The sequence below is a fragment of the Oncorhynchus keta genome, chromosome 1 (genome assembly GCF_023373465.1).
Source record: "Oncorhynchus keta strain PuntledgeMale-10-30-2019 chromosome 1, Oket_V2, whole genome shotgun sequence".
Taxonomy (NCBI): domain Eukaryota; kingdom Metazoa; phylum Chordata; class Actinopteri; order Salmoniformes; family Salmonidae; genus Oncorhynchus; species Oncorhynchus keta.
In genome coordinates, this window is record NC_068421.1 from 46,454,955 (window position 1) to 46,481,779 (window position 26,825).

Here is a 26,825-nt window from a genome sequence, read left to right on the forward strand (position 1 = left end):
GGTAGCGGTCCTGCTGCTGGGTTGTTGCCCTCCTACGGCCTCTTCCACGTCTCCTGATGTACTGGCCTCTCTCCTGGTAGCGCCTCCATGCTCTGGACACCACTGACAGACACAGCAAACCTTCTTGCCACAGCTCACATTGATGTGCCATCCTGGATGAGCTGCACTACCTGAGCCACTTGTGTGGGTTGTAGACTCCGTCTCATGCTACCACTAGAGTGAAAGCATCGCCAGCATTCAAGTGACCAAAACATCAGCCAGGAAGCATAGGAACTGAGAAGTGGTCTGTGGTCACCACCTGCAGAACCACTCCTTTATTGGGGGTGTCTTGCTAATTGCCTTTAATTTCCACCTGTTGTCTATTCCATTTGCACAACAGCATGGGACATTTATTGTCAATCAGTGTTGCTTCCTAAGTGGACAGTTTGTTTTCACAGAAGTGTGATTGACTTGGAGTTACATTGTGTTGTTTAAGTGTTCCCTTTATTTTTTTGAGCAGTGTAGTTTACCCAATAACACTTACTCATTTTTACAAGAAGTGCATAAAGTTGTTAATCATTTTACATGCAGAATGGCACGGTTGGGAGGAGAAGCATCATTTCGTAATGTTCCAATCGGTCAAAACCATTTGTCGAGGTGCCTCCTCCCATTGTTTTGCTTCCCCAGGCAGCTGTATCGCATATCGCTTGTGTAACTCTGTGTTGTCTGTTCACACTGCTATGCTTTATCTTGGCCAGGTCACAGTTGCAAATGAGAACCTGTTCTCAACTAGCCTACCTGGTTAAATAAAGGTGAAATAAAAAATAAAATAAAAAGCTAACGTGGCCAACTTGTTCCATCCCACTTGATTATATTTTGAGCAAGATAGCAGCCTACATGAGAAATAACTTGTAATATTGGTAGTCACCTTGATAGTCTACTGCTCAATGGGAGAGTTTGCCCTGCAAGCTGACAACACATCATGGGTCACAGTGCATCCTTAGTTCCTGCTTTCCGACCAATGCAGAGCACCGGTGTCCTGCAGTAAGGAGAGGGGATGTAGTTTGATAGTCTCTCGTCAGTCTTTTCTCTTAAAGCAAAACATTTGGTCTAATAATGAAGGATCTAGAATAGGCCAATGTCATACCTTGATACATTCATGTTTTCTTTGAGGATGGAGCTGAGTAGAGCTACGTAAACATAAATCATAAGATCTTATCATTTCGTTAAAATTGCATTTGAAGGACATGTTTGGATTGAATCACCTGACTGGCAACATCCTCAATGTCCGGAACACCATGAGCTTTCTATTCTACTGCGATTACACAGGGGGACTAGTAACCATTGTGACTGTGCTTGTTTTTAACACGGACACAGATGGGTCATCTTTCTTCATTAGCTTTGAGCTCACAGAGCTCTCGAAGGTGCAAAATTAAACTATTTTGACACTGAACCTTGGAGTCCTGTCCTGTGCTATTCCTCTGAATATAGCATATGTATCTATTTAGCTAGTCAGTGGCAATGTTTCTCAGCTAAACAAGCGAGTCACATTGGTCAGTTCAAAGACCAACATAAGCCTGTCTACGTGTTGAAACAAGCGAGGAATAACATACAATGTGACACCCTCTTCCACCGATGAATACAAATTAATTGATGACCATTACGGAATGTAACGTGAGTCATAAGCATGCAGAGACCAGTACAGTACTTAGAATGACCCTCACTGTATTTTATGTTGTGAGGCAGCTGAAGCCACTGAACATGGGTTTACTCTGCTGCTCTCCCTCTGACCATGTTGTCCAGACTCTCCATATCCAGGATGTGTCCCAAATGTCACCCTATTCCCTATGTAGTGCACTACTTTTGGCCAGGGCCCATAGTGCGATACTTTTGAGCAGCGCCCTACTTTGTAAATGGTGTGCCATTTGGGATGAAATCCTAGCCTATCCATGTTGCGTGAAAACAGTCAGTCAGTAGGACAACGATGGGAGAACTAGGGTGTATGAACAAAATGGAAGCCAACAGAAGCAAATGGCAAGGGATCTACATGAATTTGTCCATCAACTCTTGTTTTCATTGCAAAACGTGTTCGACTGGTTGCTATGGTGCACAATAATCATTACACCACTGTCCATCTCCTGTTCTTTTTTCATTGGTCTCTTTCATTTATGATCTTGTGATCAGTCGGACCTCAGTTCACGAATAGCCTCAACCTTACTTGACCTCATTGGATATATCGGGCGTATGCATCAAATTGTGTGTGGATGGCTTGACAGAAATGGTTGCAAGAAGGTAAATGTTGAACTTTTGTTGCACAAATATTCAGATGATGCTGCATATCATTTTGCGCTATGACGCGGTAAGGTGTGATCGAGGCGTCAACGTAATCTGTTTATAACGAAGAACGAGAGGAGCGTTAGTGTAGTGCTATGTATCTAATCAAGCGTTGTGTTGGGTAAGATTAGAGTGGAATGATTAAAGGCCTCCCCTCGCTTTTGTTTACTCCCTGAGCTTGGCTCGCAGACATTTGGATCTCTTCAAGTCCTGGTGATGAAATGCTGTTTATGAGAGAGAGACTTGGGATATTGCATGTTATCATGACATGGACACACTGTTAATCAACACTCGCAAGGATGAAGAAATGGCCTGTTTTCCAGCAGCTTCTGCTAATGTTTGCCGCCCTTGCCTCTCACCCAGTGTGGGTGACGGAATATAAAAGCTGTTTATGATTACCTCCAGCAAACAGTTTTTTTTGTACATAGGAGAGCATTTGAGATTTTTAATTTTTTTTGTCTGCTTGCCTTGCAAGAACTGAGTGCTGTGGAATTATATTATGGAGAGAGAGGCTTACTGCTTACCACTTTTTCCCCCTTTTGTCTTTAGAATGATCTGCCTCAGTCTAAGTGACACTTAAAAAATGTAGGCCTACAAAAAAGTATTTTATTTTCCTACATAAAAAGACCTCAAGGGAATGTTTTGTCCAGGGACTCATCACTGTGTTCCACAGGTTGCCATTAAAATAATAGACAAGAGCCAACTAGATGCTGTGAACCTGGAGAAGATCTACCGGGAGGTACAGATCATGAAAATGTTGGACCACCCGCACATCATCAAGTTGTACCAGGTAAATCGCTCCTCTTAAAAAAACAGTATACAACATACATTCCCTTTTTTATTTGGTCCTCTGGGTTTTTGTCAGTGTTTGAATTCTGTCAAAAAAACTTGAGTGAAAGTAAAGATACCTTAGTCGAAAATGACTCAAGTAAAAGGGAAAGTCACCCTGTAAAGTACTACTTGAGTAAAATTCTAAATATACTTAAGTATCAAAAGTAAAAGTAGGAATAATAATTAACCAAACTGTATTTAAAAAATATATATATTTTTTACAGATAGCCAGGGTCACACTCCAACACTCAGACGACATTTAACAACAAAGCATTTGTGTTTAGTGAGGACGCCAGGTCAGAGCCAATATGGATGACCAGGGATGACCAAGTGTGCAAATTGGACCATTTTCTCTCCTGCTAAGCATTAAAAATGTTACAAGTACTTTTGGATGTCAAGGAAAATGTATAGAGTAAAAAGTACATAATTTTCTTTAGGAATAGAGTGAAGTAAAACTTGTCTAGAAATAGTAAAGTACAGAAACCCCAAAAAATGACTTAATTAAAGTATTTTTTCTGAAGTACTTTACACCACTGTTTTTTTATAAATTTGCAATGCCTATGGTCATTCAGGATATTTTCTAATAGGTTAGCAAACATCTCCAATCTACCTGGCCTTCACAGTCCTAGACCTTCATAGATATCAGAGCTGACGTCTGACGGAGTTAATGACTAAACAACCAACCCTCTGCATCTTCAAGCAATGTGTCAAGGTGCTTGACAGAATTTCACCCAAACTGCACTGTAGGTTTCAGCCTCTTGTGTTAATAGCAGAAGGGGAAAGAAATGTTCAGCTGCCAAGCTCTATCATCAGAGGAGGCTTCTACTGGTCAACCTGAAAAGCCCACCCCAGACTTCACTTTATTACATAAGACTTTAGGTCACTTTGGTCATTGGCAATGTGAATAGCACTTCGTTATTACACAACCAAGTGGCTCGGGTCCAGACATTGATGTGTAATCATTGTGTATCATTATTTCCAACAGCTCTTCCATTCAAACGGCTTGGGTCAATTAGTAATTTCCTTTCAGGCCTCATGAACAGAGGGCAGCAGGCTCGGCATCGGCTCTCTTCTCGCTGTCTCATCCCCAAACAACCAACACCCCCCTCCTTGGGGTCTTCGCTTCACAGGATGCCCCCTCAGTGGACTCAGAGACCCAAGTTTTACACACACACAGCTCTTGCTTCGACCACTTCACTGTTTCAAATAAACTCCTCATCCCCACCTTCATCAATATATTGCCTATTTGTCCCCATCAAGCATTCACAACAACACAGAGAAGTTGTAGGCTATAATGTTGTCCTTTACATGGGACAACAATCCATGTCATTCCCTCATTTGTATCATTGACAGATTATTCTGGCAGAATTTGGATGATTAGTGCCATGTGGTCGGCATGTTATGGAAGGCACTGGGGAAAGTCACATTGGTTATCCCTACAGCGTCTTTGATAAAGTCGTGGAGGCAGTGGCATATTGGTCAGAAAGGGTGCAGAGCAATGGGTTAGCGTGCCCAGATGGGAATTTACATGAAAGAACCACTTTGGGGGATGTGGATGTATCTGATTCATTAATGCATCTCTTTTCCTCTCTCTCAATTTAGCTCTCTTCATCCCATTGTTTTCTTTGGCTAATTCTGTACTGATAGTGCCAGCGGTGTGTGTGGGAGGACACCAGGGTATGCGTCCCAAAATGGCACCCTATTCGCTATGTAGTGCACTACTTCCCATAGGGCCCTGGTCAAAAGAAGTGCACTTCATAGGGAACAGGGTGCCATTTGGGATGTAGACCCTGGTGTCCTCCCACACACACACCGCTGGCACTCTACAGGGAATAGAGGAACCGTTCAACCATGGAACAGAACATCGTTCCTGTTCTCTCATATTTGTGTCATTTTTGTAATTCCGGAATAAAATAATGACTTTTTTGTTATTGTTGTGTGCAGCCAGTATAAGCCGTTTACTCTGCTGATCAGTGCAAGTTTGCATTCATTCATTTCTTCTTTATGATCCTTTCATCAAGACTGTTCTGCTGTTCTCAGTAGGCCCACGTCAGCCAGCCTAATACTATTCCAGGAATCCATGCACAAGGATTATCAGATGAATTTACATCTTAACAGCACTGAGGTCATTGCTGAAGTTGGTCTTAATCTGTTTTGCTGTGTGCTTATTGCTTACTCATTGTTTCCTTCCCTCTTTCATAGGTAATGGAGACCAAGAACATGCTCTACTTGGTGACGGAGTATGCCAAAAACGGGGAGATTTTCGGTAAGTGACGTACCAAGCAAATTTTTACCCGACGACGATGTCAAACAATTTTTGCATAAATCTCTAAATCGCAATCAGTGTAGATGAAGGGGAGGATACAGGTTAAAGAAGCAGTTTTCAGCCTTTTAAGCCAATTGAATTATGGATTGTATGTGTGCCATTGAGGGTGAATTGGCAAGACAACATTAAGTGCCTTTGAACGGGGTATGATAGTGCCGTGGATCCCAAACTGTGGGGCATGCCCGTGGGGGTGTTTTTTTACATTTTTTTTTTAAAGGAACTTACAAATTTACAAATTAGGTAGTGCATCATCAGTTCCTCTTGTCATGCTAGTCGTGGCATACATTAGAGAGCTATTTGTAACTTCTAGATAATGTCCGGATCAACTAGCCCATGTCAGCTAATGTTTTTAGCTGACATGCTAGGTTTTTTTTAGCCAATAGATTTTGTAGTAATGTTTTATAACTCAAATATCACATGAATACACATTAGACATGGCAAAATGTATAGAATTGCAAGAACACTTGCTTTAAAACTGCAAAATGTTCTCTGCAGCCAATGACAAAATGTGCTTTAAACCAGCAACATTTTCTCTCTGCCAACAAGAGGGGGGTGAACAGTTTGTGTCATGAGCAGTGCTTGTGCCCATATAAATAAATGTGGCGTGCATGAAGGAGGGGTGCGGGATGTTCCCCAATGCTGAATGCGGGGCCTGAGTGAAAAGGTTTGGGAACCCCTGTGGTAGTGGGTGCCAGGCGCACGGGTTTGTGTCAAGAGCTGCAACGCTTCTGGGTTTTTCACGCTCAAGTTTCCTGTGTGTATCAAGTGGCCCATCACCCAAAGGACATCCAACCAACTTGACACAACTATGGGAAGAATTGGAATCAACATGGGCCAGCATCCCTGTGGAATGCTTTCTACACCTTGTAGAGTTCATGCCCCAACAAATTGAGGCTGTTCTGAGGGCAAAAGGGGGTGCAACTCAATATTAGGAAGGTGTTCATAATGTTTGGTGTACTCACTGTACGTTCCTGATAGGCTTTTGCTTAATCAAAAAGGAAGGCTTCTTTCACTGTCTGTCTAAGGACAGGTAGTAGGACAAAGGAATGCCTCCACCTGTTGAGAGACAATGAGATGATTTTATTAAATCTTCCCTTGAGCTCCTCACCATTTGCATATCTTGCCCCTAGTCCTACTTTCAGTGAAGATTGATTGTCATAAGTGAGAAGCATTGCGTTAAACCCATAGAACTAGAATTCTATGATATATGATTATGAACCACGTAGATAGTGAATTTAGAGATGATTTCCTGGTCTTGTGTTTTGACTAAACAAGGCTGGTAGTTTGTCCAAATACCCTTGTTTATGTTGTTGTGCCACTTTGATGACACCCACTGGGGCAGGGAGAGGGAGAGGGCAAGGAGGAGGAGGCACAGGTTAATAGAGCTTGTCTGACCTCCATTTTCAGTTCAGGGGTCAGTCAAAACAGCCTTTCCTCAAATACCCTTCTGTATCTGTACAGAGTTGTTACAGGCTTACCTGTCTTCTATATACCCACCAAATAAGACAGAATCTAAACCTAAGAGAATATCATATGATGTAGGTAAAGATGCGAAATGTGAATGCTATTTTACCCCAAAGCACATTTTGGTTTTTGTACAGTACATGGACCTCACAGACAGGCCTGCCCAAGGCAAGCCATTTCCCAATGGTTATGTAAAGTGATTTTTGTATTGATGAATTGTGTTGCATGATGTTTGACACATCATTGTACTGTAGGCAATGCTGGGTACAGTGACTCTCCTGTTCTGTGTGCTTGAAGGTGTGCACAAGGTGAGTGGGTTGGTTAACCTTTGCCCCTTAAAAAGTGGACAAGAAAAAGACAAACAATTGGTGGGATTCTACTACTGGACTGGAGCGGTTATTGATATGAAAACGCTAGATAGCCTGGCCGTGAAGAATGAATAAGAGTCTGGTCATGAAAGGAGGGCAAAACCAGAAGCCGTAGAAGTAACCTATTAGGACTTATAGAAGTAACCTATTAGGACTTATAGAACCAATCTTGATGTACCATTGAGGTATGAGGCGCATGTTCTATCGCTAACAGACAACCCATGCTCTCTGGTCTGCTCCAATGAAAACCAGCGCTGTTGCCACCAGCCATCTTGGTTATACAAGCAGCGTTTTCTGGTTCTCTCATTTATTTGTTTGTGTAGAGGGAGGAAAGGGAGTGCTTGCTTGACACATGAAGGATGACAGTTTTTTTTTTTTTTACACGTGGAACAAAGTGAAGTGATGCAGGGCACTCAGCAAAGTTGTCTGCCTTATCCGTGCCAATGTTTATCCTTTATCCACAGAGGAACTCTGGTGCTCTGTCACCTCCCTGACCAAGGCCTCCTCCCCCGATTGCTCAGTTTGACTGGGCAGCCAACTCTAGGAAGAGTCTTGGTGTTTCCAAACTTCTTCCATTTAAGAATGATGGAGACCACTGTGTGCTTGGAACTTCAATGCTGCAGAATTTTTTTGGTGCCCTTCCCCAGATCTGTGCCTCGACACAATCCTGTCTCGGAGCTCTACGGACAATTTCTTCGACCTGGCTTGGTCAACTGTGGGACCTTATAGACAGGTGTGTGCCTTTCCAAATCATGTCCAGTCAATTGAATTTACCACAGGTGGACTCCAAGTTGTAGAAACAGCTCAAGAATGATCAATGGAAACAAGATTTACCTGAAATCATTTTCGCGTTTCATAGCAAAGGGTCTGAATACTTATATAAACAATATATTTCAGTTTGATTTTCCGCTTTCTCATTATGGGGTATTGTGTTTAGATTGAGGAATAACATTCATTTTAATACATTTTAGAATAAGGCTGTAACGTAACACATTTTGGAAAAAGGGAAGGGGTCTGAACACTTTCCGACTGCACCATTTCTTGATTACATAAATATTCAACCCCCCGTGGCGGGCCGGGTGCATGCACGCTGACACGGTCGCCAGTTGTACGCCGTTTCCTCCGACACATTGATGTGGCTGGCTTCCGGGTTTAGCGAGCAGTGTGTCAAGAAGCAGGGTCGTATTTCGAAGACTTTTGGCTCTCGACCTTCGCCTCTCCTGAGTCTGTACGGGAGTTGCAACAATGGGACAAGACTGTAACTAGTACCATTTGGATATCATGAAATTGGGGACCAAAAGGTGTAAAAAAAAAAAAATCCATCCCATTTTATCCATTTGAAATTCCTGCTGTAACACAACAAAATGTGGGAAAAGTACATTGGTGTGAATACTTTTTGAATGCACTATATGTGACAGGTCTTTTTTGTTCTTACACACTCAGTTCTTAGGTGGTGTGTTTGTGTGATTTTTGCCTAGTCAGAGTAATGCATGTTTACAGAGGGTCGGAGTAGGGAAATGTGGCAGTGATTCTCAAGTGGTTGATGCCTTATTTTGGATGGTCATCACGTGTTTGTGTGTGTGCAAAGCAGCGATACTGCACTAAATAAACAAACTGTGCTTCTCCCTTTGTCTGGGTTAAGCCAGGGTCAAGCTCAGACCTGACACTGGTGTTGATTCTAACAACAGCCATCATGTTTTCACCACAACTGATAAAGAAGGGTGCAGAGTAGTGGCGAGTGAATGGGACAAAGTCGACTGCATTGAGACCGGGTCCACATCCCAAATGACACCTTTATTCCCCTTTAGTGCACTTCTGTTGACCAGGCCCCATAGGGCTCAGGACTCTTTCTGGGGCTGTATTGAAAATGTGGCGCCTGGAGGACTTGTCTTGCAATCAGCCCACGACAAGCCCATTATGATAGAAATAGACTGGGCTTGATAGTTCATCAGCGCAGCACTCTAACTGAAGGGCGGACAGTACATTTGGGTAACCTAATTTCAGAGAATTCTTAGATTGCTCTGCTGATCATGTCTAGGTATTACAGAACCATTTTGGCCCCACTTATTGTTCTTATTGCACAATGTAATATGGTTATATAATGCATATTTATATGCTTTTCGCCATCAACATCATCACTGAGATTTTCAGGCGCCAGCAAGCAGCACAATAGCTGACGTAGGTAAACAGGATTATGACGTTCTGTTTTCTTCCACTATACAGACATTCCTTCCACTTAACATCAATCTAAAGATCCACCAAACCCACCAAGCTACATTTGTGCAACTTGACTTAGTAGCAGGCTGTCAAGTAGTGTCTGTTAGTGGCTTTGTGAAGCCACGGTTCTTTATCCAATCACCAGAATGCACTTCACCCACCTATCTGTTATCACTGCTTATAAGTCCTTTTTATAAGCCTGCTGCTCTCGGTCCGTATCCATCCAGCTTTGTCCCAGACTCTGTGTCAACTAGCTAGCTGCCTGGGAGGAGATCTAGTCTCTGTCCATGTCCATCCCATAGAATTGGAATTACTAAGACGGACGTTCCTATACAAGTCAATGACTTACAGTTCCAGTAGGTCTATTTCTACAATACATCCATCCCAGCCCTATGGACTTTGAGTCTGGCAGGGTGGTGGGCCAGACACAGTGAAGGCAGCCATGCCAACCTGTCTGCTGGCTTGTCAGCCTTACCCACCCACCAAGCTGCAGGAGTGGATCAAACCTGGAGAAATTGGGTCAACTACAAATAATGAGGAGGAACAGAACCGCCAAGCAGAGGAGGAGGAAGGGGGGTGGGGAGGCAAGGGGACATCAATTTGAATTTGAAAAGGGGGTTTAAAAAAAAATGTAGGCCATGCATATTAAGAAGAAAACACTACAAGAGAGTAGCTGGGTTTAATTGACTAGGCCTAAACACATCTGTCTTCCTGAGAGTGTGCCACGGCGAGATTCATTTTGGCTGTCAACTTCTATTGTCTGCTGCAGAAGTTGGGTCTATAATTTTTTTAATTCTGTTACTCAGTAGGTATCGGGTGTTTTTTGTCTGAGCTGAAAAGGCTTGGCTACACTGTTGACTCACCTAGCTGACACTAGTAGCATCGTTTTGATGGCTGATTGACCTGGGGCATGCTAGGCAGTGTTGAATTGTGTAGCGTATGCGTACGTCTTTACTTCCGCACTAAATTTCAGGAAAATAAGTTTGGAGCTGAGACATTGCAGGATTGAGAGGGAGAGAGTCATTATTTCCCTTGTTCAGTGGGCAGGCTCCCCCTGGCTTGGCTGTCTGGATGCCGGCCAGCTGAGAAATGTACGGACGCCAGGTCCTGCTCTTGCTCGGCTTTCCAATCTCTTCAAAACCTGAGCAGCTGTTAAGAGATTACACATCTACCCAACAGAACTGGAACACAGTGCTCTTCTGAGATTTTCCCTCGTTGTTTTTAACACCCTGTCCTGGACCTGTGATTCATCATTCATCCCCCCAGTCTCTCCCACTTTCTCCCAGAATGCAGCACTTCTTTGACTGAGTACACCTGACTGCACTGCCATGTTGTTGGTCCTCCTCCTTTCCCCTTCTGACGTTGAAGCAGTGCATTACTCATTCATCCACTGGTGTGACGGTAGCTGCTGTGACAAGCTTGCTTTTTTTGTGTCATTAGCCCTTAGCGGAAGCACTCTGGAGCGCACCAGACTCTGTTGCTCGCGTGTTAATGGAACGGCTTAGCTCTGTCAAGGTGTTGGGGATCAAGGCTAGAGAGCAAAGTCATGCCATAGATTTTCAAGTAGATTTAAGTCAAAACTGTAACTTGGCCACTCGGGAACATTCACTGTCTTCTTGGTAAGCCACTCCAGTGTAGATTTGTCTTTGTGTTGTAGGTTATTATTCTGCTGAAAGGTGAATTCCTCTCCCAGTGTCTGGTGTAAAGCGGCTCCGTTTGGAAAGACGACTATCTTTGTGTCTGGGTGGTTTAATACATCATCCACAGCATAATTATTAACTTGACCATGCTTAAAGAGCTATTCAATGTCTGATTTTGTTATTGTTATCCATCGTCCAATCACTGCCCTTCTTTGAGGCTTTCGACAAGCTCTCTGGTCTTTTTTGTTGAATCTGTGCTTGAAATTCAATACTTGACTGATGGACCTTAAAGAGATTGTATCTATGGGGGACAGAGGAAGGAGTGGTCATTCAAAAATCATCTCAACCCCTATATTGTATTTCTCATGTCTATTTCAGTGCAATAAAAATAGTATCTAGCACAGTGAACATCACTTCTATTGTCCAATGTAAGTGTCAGCTAATTCCAGCCAAATGGGTAACCAGGATCCAAAGGCCAGACTTTCTCTAGCGAGGGATTGGTTAGGTACTATAGGGCAAGATGCCGCTGTAGGCGTACTACTCAGTATATGCAGAGAGGTTTATCACATAGCTGTGTTGCTGCAGTAGCCCACCCACCCAATCTCCGTATTCAGAGCACCTCGCCACATTCCCATGTAGCTCAGTTGGTAGAGCATGGCGCTTGTAACGCCAGGGTAGTGGGTTCGATTCCCGGGACCACCCATACGTAGAATGTATGCACACATGACTGTAAGTCGCTTTGGATAAAAGCGTCTGCTAAATGGCATATATGATTATTATTATTATAAGTGAGTTTTTTTATTAGCGACACGCGACAAAGTGAAGCCTCAGTCAAGAGGGGAAACAATATGGAATATGGCACCCTCTCTAATCAGTGTCATGTTTTTCTAATTCCCTCTGAAGTTAACCATTCATCAGAACTACTGTACTGTCTGGCCATAATGTCACAGTTTCCTGGAACTTTAGCTGTATGCATTCTCATTTGCATAATGAACTGGATATGAGGGAATTATAATTCCGATTGATGGATTTAATGCTTGATATTTCCCTTAGGAATAGCCTAACTTTGCAGTTGCTCCATTTTTTTTTTTTTTCACCCTCTCGTGTGAGCACAGGGTGGTTGGTGCTGTTGAGATGACTCAGACTCTTTAAAACTCGAACTCTGGTTTGTCTCCTGAAATGTTTTGTATCGTTGAAATGTCTTTAACGTAATTTTGCCCTTGTACTGTAGAGGGAAATGAGTTCCCATTCCGCTCTGTCTTTCTCCCTCCATGCTATGTGAGGGTGTGAAATACAGAGCTGCAAACATGGCTGCCTGCTGGTTGCAGGTGTGAAGATGCCATCATGACACGAGTTCCCCAGAGGCTGTTGATGAGTGATTAATTCTCTCTCCCATTATATCTGTTCATGGTTGTAATTGACGGGAGGAAGTCGTAACGAGTTTTATTTGATTTGGAATTTGCGGATGGTTACAATTCAAATTTGACGTTAGAATAATTAGCTAAATACACTCATACCATCATGGCCGCCTAGTCATCCCCAGCTTCCAGTTGGCTCATTCACCCCCCCCCCCCTCTCTCTCCTGTAACTATTCCCCAGGTCATTGCTATGAATGTTAACTGGTCAAATAAATGTTAAAGGAAAAATGGTATCACAATAAAATAGAAACAATGAGGCTATACACAAGAGGTACTGGGTCAATGGGCAATGCTCAATGGGCAATGCTCAATGGGCAATGCTCAATGGGCAATGCTCAATGGGCAATGCTCAATGGGCAATGCTTACTGGGCAATGCTTACTGGGCAATGCTCAATGGGCAATGCTTAATGCTTATGCTTAGTCAAGGTCATTGAGGTAATTATGTATATTTGGAAAGTAGTCAGACCCCTGGACTTTTTCCACATTTTATTATGTTACAGCCTTATTCTAAAATGAATTCATATGTTATTTTTCTCATCAATCTATACACAATATCTCATATTGACATAGCAAAAACAGGTTTTTAGACATGTTTGCAAATGTCTTTCAAATTAAACTGATCACATTTACATAAGTATTCAGACCCTTGACTCAGTACTTTATTGAAGCACCGATTACAGCCTTGAGTCTTTGGTATGACGCTACAAGCTTGGCACACCTGTATTTGGGGAGTTTCTCCCATTCTTCTCTGCAGATCCTCTCTGTCAGGTTGGATGGGGAGCGTTGCTGCACAGCTATTTTCAGGTCTCTCCAGAGATGTTTGATTGGGTTCAAGTCCAGGCTCTGGTTGGGCCACTCAAGGACATTCAGATATTTGGCCCGAAGCCACTCCTGAGTTGTCTTGGCTGTGTGCTTAGAGTTGTTGTCCTGTTGGAAGGTGAACCTTCGCCCCAGTCTGAGGTCCTGGGCACTCTGGAGCAGGTTTTCATCAAGGATCTCTCCGTACTTTGCTCCGTTCATCTTTCCCTCGATTCTGACTATTCTCCCAGTCCCTGCTGCTGAAAAACATCCCCACAGCATGATGCTGCCACCATGCTTCACCGTAGACATGGTACTAGGTTTCCTCCAGACGTGAGGCTTGGCATTCAGCCGAAGAGCTCAATCTTGGTTTCATTAGACCAGAGAATCTTGTTTCTCATGGTCAGTCATTTTTAGGTGCCTCTTGGCAAACTCCCAAGTGGGCTGTCATGGGACTTTTACTGAGGAGGGACTCTACCATAAAGGCATGATTTGGTGGAGTGCAGCAGAGATGGTTGTCCTTCTGGAAGGTTCTCCACAGGGGAACTCTAGAGCTCTGTCAGGCCTTTATGACCAAGGCCCTTCTCAGTTTGGCCAGGCAGCCAGCTCTAGGAAGAGTCTTGGTGTTTCCAAACTTCTGTGTTCTTGGGGACCTTCAAAGCTGCAGCCATTTTTTTGGTACCCTTCCCCAGATCTGTGCCTTGACACAATCCTGCCTTGGAGCTCTACTTACAATTCCTTTGACCTCATGGCTTGGTTTTTGCTCTGACATGCACTGTCAACTGTGGGATCTTTATATAGACAGGTGTGTGCCTTTCCAAATCATGTCCAATCAATTTAATTGACCAAAGGTGAACTCCAATGAAGTTGTAGAAATATCTCAAGGATGATCAATGGAAACCGGATGCACCTGCGCTCCATTTTTAGTCTGTCTGAATTCTTATGTAAATAATTTTTTTCTGTTTTTTTAGAACTTTCTAAAAACCTGTTTTTTGCTTTGTCATTATGGTGTGTGTGTTTGGATTGAGATGATTTATTTAATCCATTTTAGAATAAAGCTGTAACAAAATGTGGAGAAGTTAAGGGGTCTGAATACTTTCCAAATGCACTGGAGCTAGGGGTAAAGTGACTATGCATAGATAATAAACAAAGTAGTAGCAGAAGTGTGTGTGTAGTTAGAGTCCAGTGAATGTATATCAAGCAAGTTGTTGTAGAATTTTAAACTTTTTTTTTTTAAACAGGGTCAATGCAAATAGTCTGGGTAGCCATTTGAGTAACTGTTCAGCAGTCTTGTGGCTTTGGGGTAAAAGCTGTTAAGGAGCCTTTTGGTCCCAGCGATATTGTGAGAGTTTGGGCGAAGTGTTTGCTGTTGGAGAATTTTTGGACTTGTCAGCATCGCTGAATACTAATTCAAGAAATATCAACAGAATCGAGACATGATGGGTCCATGATCTTTGGAGATGGATGGGGAGGTTTCTTTAACATGTACACTATTCAAACAAGATAAGCCAAGCCCCCAACATTTAAACATTTTTTAAATGTAACTTTCTATTTAATAACTAGGCAAGTCTGTTAAGAACAAATTCTTATTTACAATGACGGCCTACGCCTTATGCGACTCCCAATCACGGCCGGTTGTGATACAGCCCGGGATCGAACCAAGGTCTCTAGTGACGCCTCTAGCACTTAGATGCAGTGCCTTAGACCGCTGCATCACTCTGGAGCCCCAAAATAGATTCCAAGTGTTTGCATTTGTCTCAGGAAAATGGTCCGTGGCCCAAATTTGTTTCCACCCGTTTGTCCCTTAGAGAGGCAGCGTAGGGGTCAGAACAGAAGAGCGTCATGCAGCTCTTTGCACGACATTGCAGCACCCAGGGACATTGGAGTTAGGTCATCTTGGCTCTTTCTCACTCCCTCCCCCTCTTATGTGCTAATGCACAAACAGCAGGGCAGTTCTGAGTAACCCTCCTTCTATCCCCTCCTTGAGTTAGCTGATGAGGACATTTTCAATGTTTTCTGTGTATTACAGTAAGCTTAGGCTATAATGTGTTTGTCACTGCCCAGCCCTGCCAGCTCACCTCAGCTCTCCAGCTGTAAACTGAGCGGAGCTAGCCAGGCTGGGCTAGAATGTGTTAGTCGAGCACTGTATGCGGTAGTTGGGCCTGTAGGGTCTGCGGGCTTGGCTGGCTGAGGTCTGAGGGCCTGACCCAGCACTCCTGGGTGTGGTGACTGACCACATGATTACGTCCGTGGGGTGGGTGGGGGGGGGGTGTTTACTCTGCTGCCTCGACCCGACCACAGAATCACAGGCCAGGCTCCTTATTGTGACTCATCACTGTCCTTTCCTTTGTAGGCTGGCCGGAGGAGGGGTGGTTACTGTAAGAATAGTTGAGAGAGCTGAGGTGTTCCATGCCACTATGTGATTGTACTCTACAACCATGGCAAACCAAACCCAAATGGAATAGTACTAGACCATTACTGTTCAGGTATGAGCAGAGTGTGGATTCTGTTAGGCACACGAATGGATTTGGTGTAATGTGTAGTCTAGCAAGCCTTAGCTAGGAAGAAGACATTACATTTACATTTAACATTTAAGTCATTTAGCAGACGCTCTTATCCAGAGCGACTTACAAATTGGTGCATTCACCTTATGACATCCAGTGGAACAGCCACTTTACAATAGTGCATCTAAATCTTTTAAGGGGAGGGGGGGGGTGAGAAGGATTACTTTATCCTATCCTAGGTATTCCTTAAAGAGGTGGGGTTTCAGGTGTCTCCGGAAGGTGGTGATTGACTCTGCTGTCCTGGCGTCGTGAGGGAGTTTGTTCCACCATTGGGGGCCAGAGCAGCGAACAGTTTTGACTGGGCTGAGCGGGAACTGTACTTCCTCAGTGGTAGGGAGGCGAGCAGGCCAGAGGTGGATGAACGCAGTGCCCTTGTTTGGGTGTAGGGCCTGATCAGAGCCTGGAGGTACTGAGGTGCCGTTCCCCTCACAGCTCCGTAGGCAAGCACCATGGTCTTGTAGCGGATGCGAGCTTCAACTGGAAGCCAGTGGAGAGAGCGGAGGAGCGGGGTGACGTGAGAGAACTTGGGAAGGTTGAACACCAGACGGGCTGCGGCGTTCTGGATGAGTTGTAGGGGTTTAATGGCACAGGCAGGGAGCCCAGCCAACAGCGAGTTGCAGTAATCCAGACGGGAGATGACAAGTGCCTGGATTAGGACCTGCGCCGCTTCCTGTGTGAGGCAGGGTCGTACTCTGCTGATGTTGTAGAGCATGAACCTACAGGAACGGGCCACCGCCTTGATGTTAGTTGAGAACGACCGGGTGTTGTCCAGGATCACGCCAAGGTTCTTAGCGCTCTGGGAGGAGGACACAATGGAGTTGTCAACCGTGACAACATGGAGCACACACAGGCCTACAGTACATGTTTGAGGGCTACGCATCCTAGCCACCCTTGATTTGAATGTATGCCAGCTGATGAATGTATATGACTCTAACCCTCTCCCCTCTCTAGACTACCTGGCCAAACACGGGCGACTGAGTGAGCTAGAAGCGCGGCGCAAGTTCTGGCAGATCCTATCAGCGGTGGAGTTCTGCCACAATCGTAACATAGTCCACCGAGACCTGAAGGCTGAGAACCTGCTGCTGGACGGACACATGAACATCAAGATAGCAGGTAGGTGGTCAGTGCAGTGAAGCCAGACATTTTTGTGTTTTTTCCTTGACTCCATAACCTGTCATGAGAGACCAGACATTTTTCTGGTCAAGTCACATGGTCAAGAAAAACTCCTGTACTTTCTCATCGCTAGGGTTCCAAAATTCCCCCTGTTTTCTAGAAATCCTGGTTGGAGTCCTGGCAATTTTTGGAAAGTGAGCTGAATTTTGCAACCCTACTCTTAGTGTTTCAGGGGAACTTAAGACTAATCTAAATTGTTAGATTACTTGTTGGTTATTACTGCATTGTCGGAACTAGAAGCACAAGCATTTCGCTACACTCGCATTAACATCTGCTAACCATGTGTATGTGAGAAATACAATTTGATTTGGAAAGACCAGTGGGATGGACTGTATGAAAATACCTTGTGTAGAGAGTTTCATGTTCACAGTTGTGAAGATCCTGTAAATCGACAGGCCTAGAAATTGTGAACCAAGTCTTTTATATATAGTGCGAACAACTTCACAACTTGTTTTGATCAGAACATTGCTGTTGGATTACATGGCCAGGAGCAATGACCTCAGCGACGGTTCAGTTCTGAAATGTCTAACGACCAGAGCAGGCCATTTGCACTGTGTTGAGGTGACTAAAGCCCCCTAGCTAGATCAGGGAAGCAGGAGCTGAAAGCTAGACCGTACTGCACAGAGCCTCGGGCTGTTGTTGCATTATCAGGAAGATGGCATTTTGAGCGGGCTGGTGAAAATGTCATCGAGCATCTGCGAGAGGGCTGGGTGTGAAGGACTGTTCTGAGATGTTTGTCAAACACGGTGACGTGCTGTGTGCATGCCCACAGAGTCCTTGCGTTCCTGCTCCAGTGGTGTGAGATCTAGGCTAGTCCGGACTGTGACTGACAGAGAGGGAGACTTAAGAAGCCCGTCTTCCCGTGTTCATTAGGGCACGCAAAGGAAAACGTTTCCAAATGTTTTTCAACTAAAAATTAAAATGAGTCCCTGTAGTCCCTCCTTGGTTTTAGTCTGTTTTGTTCCGTTTGATATCTAATGAACACGACCCAGTTTGTCTCTCTGTGGATGTAAGAGAAGATGATCAGTTGTGGTGGCAGGTGGTGGTTGTTATTACCAAAGGCAATATCGCCACCACAATGACTCCGATCCAATTGTTGGGAAAGGTACACTTTTGGGGGGAAATGGACCAGTGAAAACATTAGCCTAGGATTACAAATACATCAGGCAGGCACACAAGGACATTGGGACATCCTGTGCTTTGCTTGTCTTAGATGAGGACAATGTTTTTTGTCATTTTGTTCTAGTCTCTCTGGACTAAAGAGACTCACTGCACAGAGGAACAGATAAATGTTCCCCCAGTGATATCTCACCCCTTGTTTTACCTCACCGAAGGACATTGTGTGGTTCATGTTTTATCCTCAAAGAAGAGGATGCACTGCCACACTAGTCTCCCTTTTTTAAAGGTCTCCTTTTGTATACCCAGAACTTCCCGGGCGGTCAGTCTCAGACGCTCCATAGTGCTGTCGTGGTTGATGGTCAGTCTGGGAAAGGTCACCCAAGTGCCAGGCAGCAGGGGGTGTTGCTTTTATGTTTCTACTTCAGAGCTGGTGTGTGTGTGTGTGTGTGTGTGTGTGTGTGTGTGTGTGTGTGTGTGTGTGTGTGAGATCATGCACTAATCAGGAAGCCTCTTAATCACACTTGGGGTTGAGGCTGGCATCAAATTAACTGCTTTGAAAACACTCATCAAATGTGACCAGTGATTGGGTCTGCTGCTGCAGCAAACAACATTTGATCAGTGGTACACTGCTTGACACCCCCTCTCCCCCCTTCACCCATACTATTACACTGTCTTGTTTTATTGTTCATGGACCAAGCTGAAAGGCGACCCATTACACAGAATCACATGTTCAAGGTGCAGGTGTGATATAATCATTAAGCCACCCTCTCATTCACCTCCCATGCCTCTGTACCTCAGACAGGGTGATACTCAACCACACACACTGTCCACCAGCTGTATAAATCACCATAGTAAGCTGAGCTCTCTATGCACTTGTGTCCTTGTTCAAGTTGACACATTGCATTGTCCCTCATTTATAAAGGAACAGCCACTGTTGGGATCCATTTGGGACACAGACAGAGTGACTGGTGCTGGGCGCGGCGTTGCGCAGCCCACCCTCCCCACATAGCGAGCCCCTGGGCTGTTGGGAGCATTGACGTCAGCCAGCCACGATGCTCAGTATGCAGCCCGCAAAGTGGGTCAGCTCCTCTGATAAGCTCCTTCTTTACTCTGCCTTAATGTGCCTTGCCAGGGCCCTCACCGACATAGACTAGCCGAGATATAATTATCTACAACTCCCTTTGTCTCGGGGTAATTACACACCTTTAGATCCCCCGTCTTAGATATGGGCATAAAGGTATATGATTGACCGCTTCTTTTGTCTCTAGGTTCAAATGTAGCCTAAAGACTAGGCTAAATCTAGACGTACGTATACCGTGTGCCTTCACTTCTTTTAACATTTCACATTTTGACCTTGTGGCAAGCATCACGCTGACCTTGATGCATTGTATTGTCAGAGCTAGACAGTTTTTCAGGTGAGGTATAAAAAAAGGGGGAAAAACAAATTTCAGATTACTTTCATCCAGTAAACTCAGATTCACAGTATTACCAGAATAGAATCCAGACTTGCATGGGATTGGATTACTTTTAATTTTAGGTGATGGTTATGAAACCTTGTTTTTAGCTAGACAAGTCAATGGCAATGCTGCACTGCTGTTGTTAAGTGTGTGTTGTGCAGTCTGTGGTACACGTCACACAGGGTTTCCGTTAGCCAAAAGTTGCTGGCTTTTGTCCACCCCCCAAAAATAAAAAAACTGTAAATAAATCTGTTGCACGCTAAAATGACCGAGAGGGGAAAAAAATCCCATTGCAAAAGGATGCTGTTTATTCATTGATGGAGATACAAGTCAATGTAAATACATTTGACGATCATGCTTACAGTGCCTTGCCAAAGTATTCATCCCCCTAGGTGTTTTTCCTATTACAACCTGTAATTTAAATAGATTTTTATTTGGATTTCATGTGATGGACATACGAAATATTGGTGAAGTGAAATGTTTAAAAAAAAAACTGAAGTGTTGCGTGCATATGTATTCACCCCCTTTGCTTTGAAGCCCCTAAATAAGCTCTGATGCAACCAATTACCTTCAGAAGTCACATAATTAGATTGCACACAGGCAAAACACTGTTTTAATCAATTGTTTGGTGATGTGAATATATTTTGTGTAGTTTTATCCAAAATAATAACTTTTTTTTTAATGTTTCACTATTTTTTATTTGAATGAGAGAGATTCACTGTGGAGGATGATTCTCCTCTGAGGAGCCTCCACTACTTCACACATTTTACTTTTCACTGACAACTGCAACTCAATAATCAGCTAGGCCTATTGCCATGCGCACTGCCCAAATAGGCATAAGCCCAAATAGGCATACGCCTATGAGCTTATGATTTTGAAACAATCCACAGCTATTTTTTTATATATATTTTTTTAAGAAGCTAGTGGTCCTTGAGTCCTCTGTGGCTAAGTCATGCTCTCTGATGAAGTATTTTGAAGGATTTTATTTCTTCCTGTATAAACGGGAGTAATTTATATAATTTTGGCAAATTTAGTTCAACTTACTTCCCTATTGGACCCGCTATGCCATTTCTCTCATGTCTTATTGGTTTTCATGTCAACCTTCTTTCGTTGTCCAGAAACTTAAGGCACAATCCTAGTTATATTAGCAACCCATTCTAGTTGTTGAGTCTTTAGACACCCCCCCCCCTTCTTTCTAAGTTTCTAACAGAGATTTTTGTATCTGTCACATATGGAACTGCTGTCAAGTGTGCTGTTTCTAGAGTGTGTTTTCCCGCTAATTGCTTTTTGGCAACTGTTTGAAAATGAGGTTTTATTGGCTGAGTTAGTTCCATGTTTTGTTAAGATGCATTACCATAATCTAAATGTGATTTTTGTAATTTTGAGCACTGTGGGTAGACAATCTCATGGTTAATATGTTTCAAATGGCCGTCAAATTCAAATCTCCCCAGTCACGTTGTCCAGCGCCACATTTTCCTAACGGAAATACTGACGTCACACGAGTGGCAGAGAGAGAGAGAGAGTGGGTCTTAAGTAGCACCCTATTCCCCATATAGTGCACTACTTTCAACCATTTAGTCGCACTTTGCGTCCCTTTTACATGGCTGTGCGAGTGAATTTCTTTAAATTGGTAGCATCAGTGCGAGCAGCACATTCTACATGTTCACCTCACTCAAAACACCCTATTTTCTTTAGGAGGCTAAAGCCCATGATTTGGTCAAGCAGTAAAGTACATTTATCCTCATCATTCCTGTAATTAAAGTGTCTGCCTGCCCCTGTACCTGTTTAGCTGGGAACTGCTGTTGCTGTGTTGAGCGAGCCACTCGCTCTGCTTTCCTGGACAAATGTATAGCATTTTAAAATCCTATTGTGGGGAAAACACAGCTATCCTGTTGTCATTTAAAATGAAAGTATATTTGTCACATGGTTTGTAAACAACATGTGTAGACTAACAGTGAAATGTTTACTTACGGGCCCTTCCCAACAATAACACGAGGAATAAATACTCCTTGTGTAACGGTAACTTAGCTATATACACTGGGCACTAGTACAGAGTGGATGTGCAGGGGTACGAGGTAATTGAGTTAGATATGTACATATCGGTAGGGGTACAGTGACAAGGCAACAGGATAAATATAGCAGCAGCGTACGTGATGAGTCAAGAGTTAGTGCAAAAAGGGTCAATGCACATAGTCTGGGTAGCGTTAACTATTTAACTAACTATTTAGTAGTCTCTTGGCATTGGGGTAGAAGCTGTTCAAGGTCCTGTTGGTTCCAGACTTTGTGCATCAGTACTGCTTACAGTGCTGTCTTTGATAATTGGTGGCTGGAGTCTGACACGGCCTGTTAGAGGTCCTGGATGGCAGGGAGCTCGGCCCCAGTGACATACAGGGCCTTACTCACTTCCCTCTTGTGTAGTGCCTTGTGGTCGGATGCCAAGCAGTTGCCATAGCAAGAGGTGACGCAGCCAGTCAAGATGCTCTCAATGGTGCAGCTGTAGAACATTTTTGAGGATATTTTCAGCCTCCTGAGGCGGAAGAGGCGTTGTCGTGCCTTCTTCACGACTGTGTTAGTGTGTGTATGTGGACCATGATAATTCCTTAGTGATGTGGACACCGAGGAACTTGACGCTCTCAACCCATTTCCACTACAGCCCCGTTAATGTGGATGAGAGCGTGTTGGACCCGCCATTTCCTGTAGTCTGCAATCAGCTCTTTTGTCTTGCTAAAGTTGAGGGAGAGGTTGTTGTCCTGGCACCACACTGCCAGGTTACTGACCACTGTCGTGTCATCAGCTAACTTAATGATGGTGTTGGAGTCGTGCGCGGCTACGCAGCTGTCGTTTTCTGCAAACATTAAAGCAGTGACTCGCTCCTACAGGTTAATTCTCTACAACATCCGTGGAGTATGACCGTACCTCACACAGAAAGAGGCGCCGGTCCTAATCCAGGCACTTGTCCTCGCCCATCTGGACTACTGCAACTCACTGTTGTCTGGGCTCTCCGCTTGTGCCATCAAACCTCTGCAATTTTTCCGGAATGCTGCAGCCCGCCTGGTTTTCAACTTTCCCAAGTTCTCCCATGCCACCCCGCTCCTATGCACCCTCCACTAGCTTCCAGTCAAAGCTCGCATCCACTACAAGACCATGGTGCTTGCCTATGGAGCAGCAAGAGGAATTGCCCCTCCCTACCTTCAGGCAATGCTCAAACCCTACACCTGAGCACTCTGTTCTGTCACCTCTGGTCTCTTGGTGTTCCCGCTCAGCCCAGTCCAAGCACCTGAAACCCTACCTCTTCAAAGAATATCTTCAATAATCGCCCTCACTACTTTGAGGAAAATTGTACTTACTATGCCTGTGATATGTGGTGTTCCCACCTAGCTATCTTAAGATGAATGCACTAAAATGTCAAATGAGTGGCCCGTGTTGAGGGTCAGCGTGACTGATGTGTTCTTGCCTACCCTCACCACCTGGGGACGGCCTGTCAGGAAGTCCAGGATCCAGTTGCAAAAGGTGTTCAGTCCCAGGGTCCTGAGCTTGGAGGTTACTATGGTGTTGAACGCTAAGCTATAGTCAATAAACAGCATACTTACGTAGGTGTTCCTCTTGTCTAGGTGGGAGAGGGCAGTGTGGAGTGCAATATAGAGTGCGTCATCTATGGATCTGTTGGGACGGTATGCGAATTGAAGTGGGCCCAGGGTGTCTGGGATGGTGGTATTGATGTGAGCCATGACCAGCCTTTTCAAAGCATTTCATGGATACAGATGTGAGTGCTACGGGGTGGGGTGATAGTCATTTAGCCAGGCTACCTTGACGTTCTTGTGCACAGGGACTATGGTGGTTTGTTTGCAACATGTAGGTATAACCGACGGGGTCAGGGAGAGATTGAAAATGTCATTCAAGACACTTGCAAGCTGGTCAGAGCAATGCTCTGAGTATGCATCCTGGTAATCCATCTGGCTATGTGGCCATGTGAATTTTAACCTGTTTTTTAAGGGCTTACTCACATCTGCTACGGAGAGCGAGATCACAATTGTCCGGAACAGCTGATGCTCTCATGCATCGTTCAGTGTTGGTTGCCTCAAAGCGAGCATGGAACGAATTTTGCTTGTCTGGTATGCTCACATCACTGAACAGCTCGCAGGTTGAGTTTCCCTTTGTACTCTGATGGTTTGCAAGCCCTGCCACATCCAACGAGCGTCAATGCCGGCATAGTAGGATTCAATCTTAGTCCTGTATTGAAATTTTGACTGTTTGATGGATTGTCAGGGGTTGTAGCGGTATTTCTTATAAGCGTCCTTAAATGTTGTCTGATGAATCTTGGAACATATTCCAGTCTGTACTAAACAGTACTGTAGCTTAGCATCCGTTTCATCGGAAAACTTCCGTATTGAGCACGTCACTGGTACTTCCTGTTCGAGTTAATCAAATGTTAGTCTGGAGTCCTGCCTATGGGCTTCCTAATGGGCCCTGGTCAACAGTAGTGCACTAAAAAGGGAATAGGGTGCCATTTGTGTTGCAGTCCAGGACACTGCTGCAGCTTTATACGGGTTGATCTTGGACATTGGCCTCTCATGGGAGGGGGGGTGAGCGCATTTGGCCAGAGCACTGAAGAGGCTAAATCAATTTGCTGAGCTACTGAACACTGCTTTGTGCCACACAGTCCAACACGACCTGCCCCCATTACGTAAGGCAGCGTATTATTATTTGTTTATTTCGCAACGCATCTTCTTCCCTCGGCTTTATATAACGGGGATGATAAATAAATAAATAGCTGAGAATACAAAATACGTTTTATTCATTTGATAAAGTTAGTTGTTACAACAGGGTCCCTTTAACACTGTCGGGCTCCACAGATAACGATCTCTCCGTTCTCACACTCGAGGGCAACGACACTGAAGTTTATTCTAATGGGAATCTTAAACATAAGGAACAGACACGTGAGGGAGTGAGACAGAAAGGGAGCGGGAACAGAGAGGGGTGGGGAGGAGGTAGTGATTTACGTAAGAGAAAAAGCTAGCAGCTTCATACTGGTAAAAGATTTGGCCACACGCAGTTGGAAGTTTAATTTTAATGAAAGGCAGAGCTTTTTTTCTTTCAGAGTTATGATTTAGATCAAGTGTAAGTTTGGAGCTCACTGACTCGCGCGCTCTTTCTCTCTCTCTCTCTCTCTCTCTCCCTTGGAACAATCAGAACACACAGTCACTCTATGAGCTCATGTCAGTCTCCTGGGAGATGACCTCATGAAGGCCCAGCTAGCCGACCAATGGCCTCAACACACAAATATGTGCATTACATATCACATTGGCTAAAAAAACCTGCAGGTTGTTCTACTCTGCGTCCTAAATAACACCCTACTCTCTATACCAGAGGCCCTGGTCAAAAGTAGTGCACTATAGTGAATATGGTGCCATTTGGGACACAGTTCCCTAGAAAGGAACAGTTTTCCAAACAGCCACTAGACTTGACTACTATACTGTTACATAGTCATTTATTAGTATTGCTACCTACCTGTATTGTTATTCTCATTTGTTATTTTTGATTTGTGGTGCATTTGTGTGATACTTTGTAGTCTGTCCTTATGTTGCACTTCTCCTAATACTCATGGTTTGTTAGATGGAAGCAGAGATACAAACTATAGATAATTTGCTTCCAGGGATAGTAGATGGTCACATTCCAAAGACAAGACTGCTTTTTCCACAGTTCCGGCCTTTCTCCTGTTATTTCATATACACTAACACTTTAGTCAATTAGTAGGCTAACTTTTGTAAAAAATAAATACTATATATATATATTAGTATTTATTTTTTACAAAAGTTAGCCTACTATATATATATATATATATACACACACAGTGCCTTCAAAAAGTAATGTTATGTTAGACTGAATTTAAAATTAGATTTAGTGTCACTGGCATGCACACAATACCCTATAATGTCAAAGTGGAATTATGTTTAGAATAAATGTTTACAAATTAATAAAAAATGAAAAGCTGAAATACATTGAGTCTTCAACCCCTTTGTTATTGCAAGTAAAAATGTGCCTAACAAGACACAAGTTGCATTGACTCACTCTAATTTTTGACTACATCCTCTCCGTACCCCACACATACAATTATCTGTAATTCCCTCATTCAATCAGTGAATTTAAAACCTCCACCACAAAGTCCAGGGAGGTTTTCCAAGAAGTGCACCTATTGGTAGTTGGGTAAAAAAAAACTTTTGCTTGAAAATCGATGGCAAGACTGGTTTAATGTCCATTGCTGGTGTTTCTTCACTGAAGCAAGTCTCTCCTTCTTATTGGTGTTTTTTAGTAGGGGTTTCTTTGCAGCAATTCAACCATGAAGGCCTGATTCACGCAGTCTCCTCTGAACAGTTGATTTTGATGTGTCTGTTACTTGAAATTTGAAGCATTTATTTGGGCTGCAATTTCTGAGGCTGGTAACTCTAATGAACTTATCCTCTGCAGCAGAGTTAACAGGGTCTTCCTTTCCTGTGGCGGTCCTCATGAGAGCCAGTTTCATCATTGCGCTTGGTTTTTTGAATGCACTTGAAGGAACTTTCCAAGTTCTTGACATTTCACGTATTGACTGACCTTCATGTCTTTAAAGTAATGATGCACTGCTGTCTCTCTTTGCTTATTTGAGCTATTCTTGTCATAATATGGACTTGGTCTTTTACCAAATAGGGCTATCTTCTGTATACCCCCCTACCATGTCACAACACAACTGATTGGCTCAAACGCATTTAAGAAATTCAAGAAATTCAAGAAATTAACTTTTAACAAGGCACGCCTGTTAGTCACCTGGAATGCATTTCAATTATCTCATGAAGCTGGTTGAGAGAATGCCAAGACGTCATCAAGGCAAAGGGTTGATACTTTGAAGAATATCAAATATATTTTTATGTAACTTTTTTGGGGGGTGGGTACTACATGATTCCATATGTGTTCTTTCATAGTTTTGATGTCTACACTATTATTCTACAATGTAGAAAATAGTAATAAAATAAAAAATAGACAAACCCTGTAGGTGTCCACATTTTTGAATGGTACTGTATGATATGTATTTTCAATAAATGTGCAGAAAATATATTTTCACTTTGTCATTATGGGGTATTGTGTGTACATGGGTGAGAAAG

The 26,825-nt window shown here is 43.6% G+C and overlaps 1 protein-coding gene across 1 annotated transcript in view; it reads left to right on the forward strand.

The window, feature by feature from the left end:
- LOC118386570 (serine/threonine-protein kinase SIK2-like) overlaps positions 1-26,825 on the forward strand; it is a 56,627-nt gene that overhangs the window by 2,989 nt on the left and 26,813 nt on the right. The window contains exons 2-4 of the mRNA XM_035774271.2: positions 2,987-3,103; positions 5,347-5,410; positions 16,892-17,053. Of these exons, the coding sequence (XP_035630164.1) occupies positions 2,987-3,103; positions 5,347-5,410; positions 16,892-17,053 (343 nt within the window). The remainder of the gene's footprint in view (positions 1-2,986; positions 3,104-5,346; positions 5,411-16,891; positions 17,054-26,825) is intronic.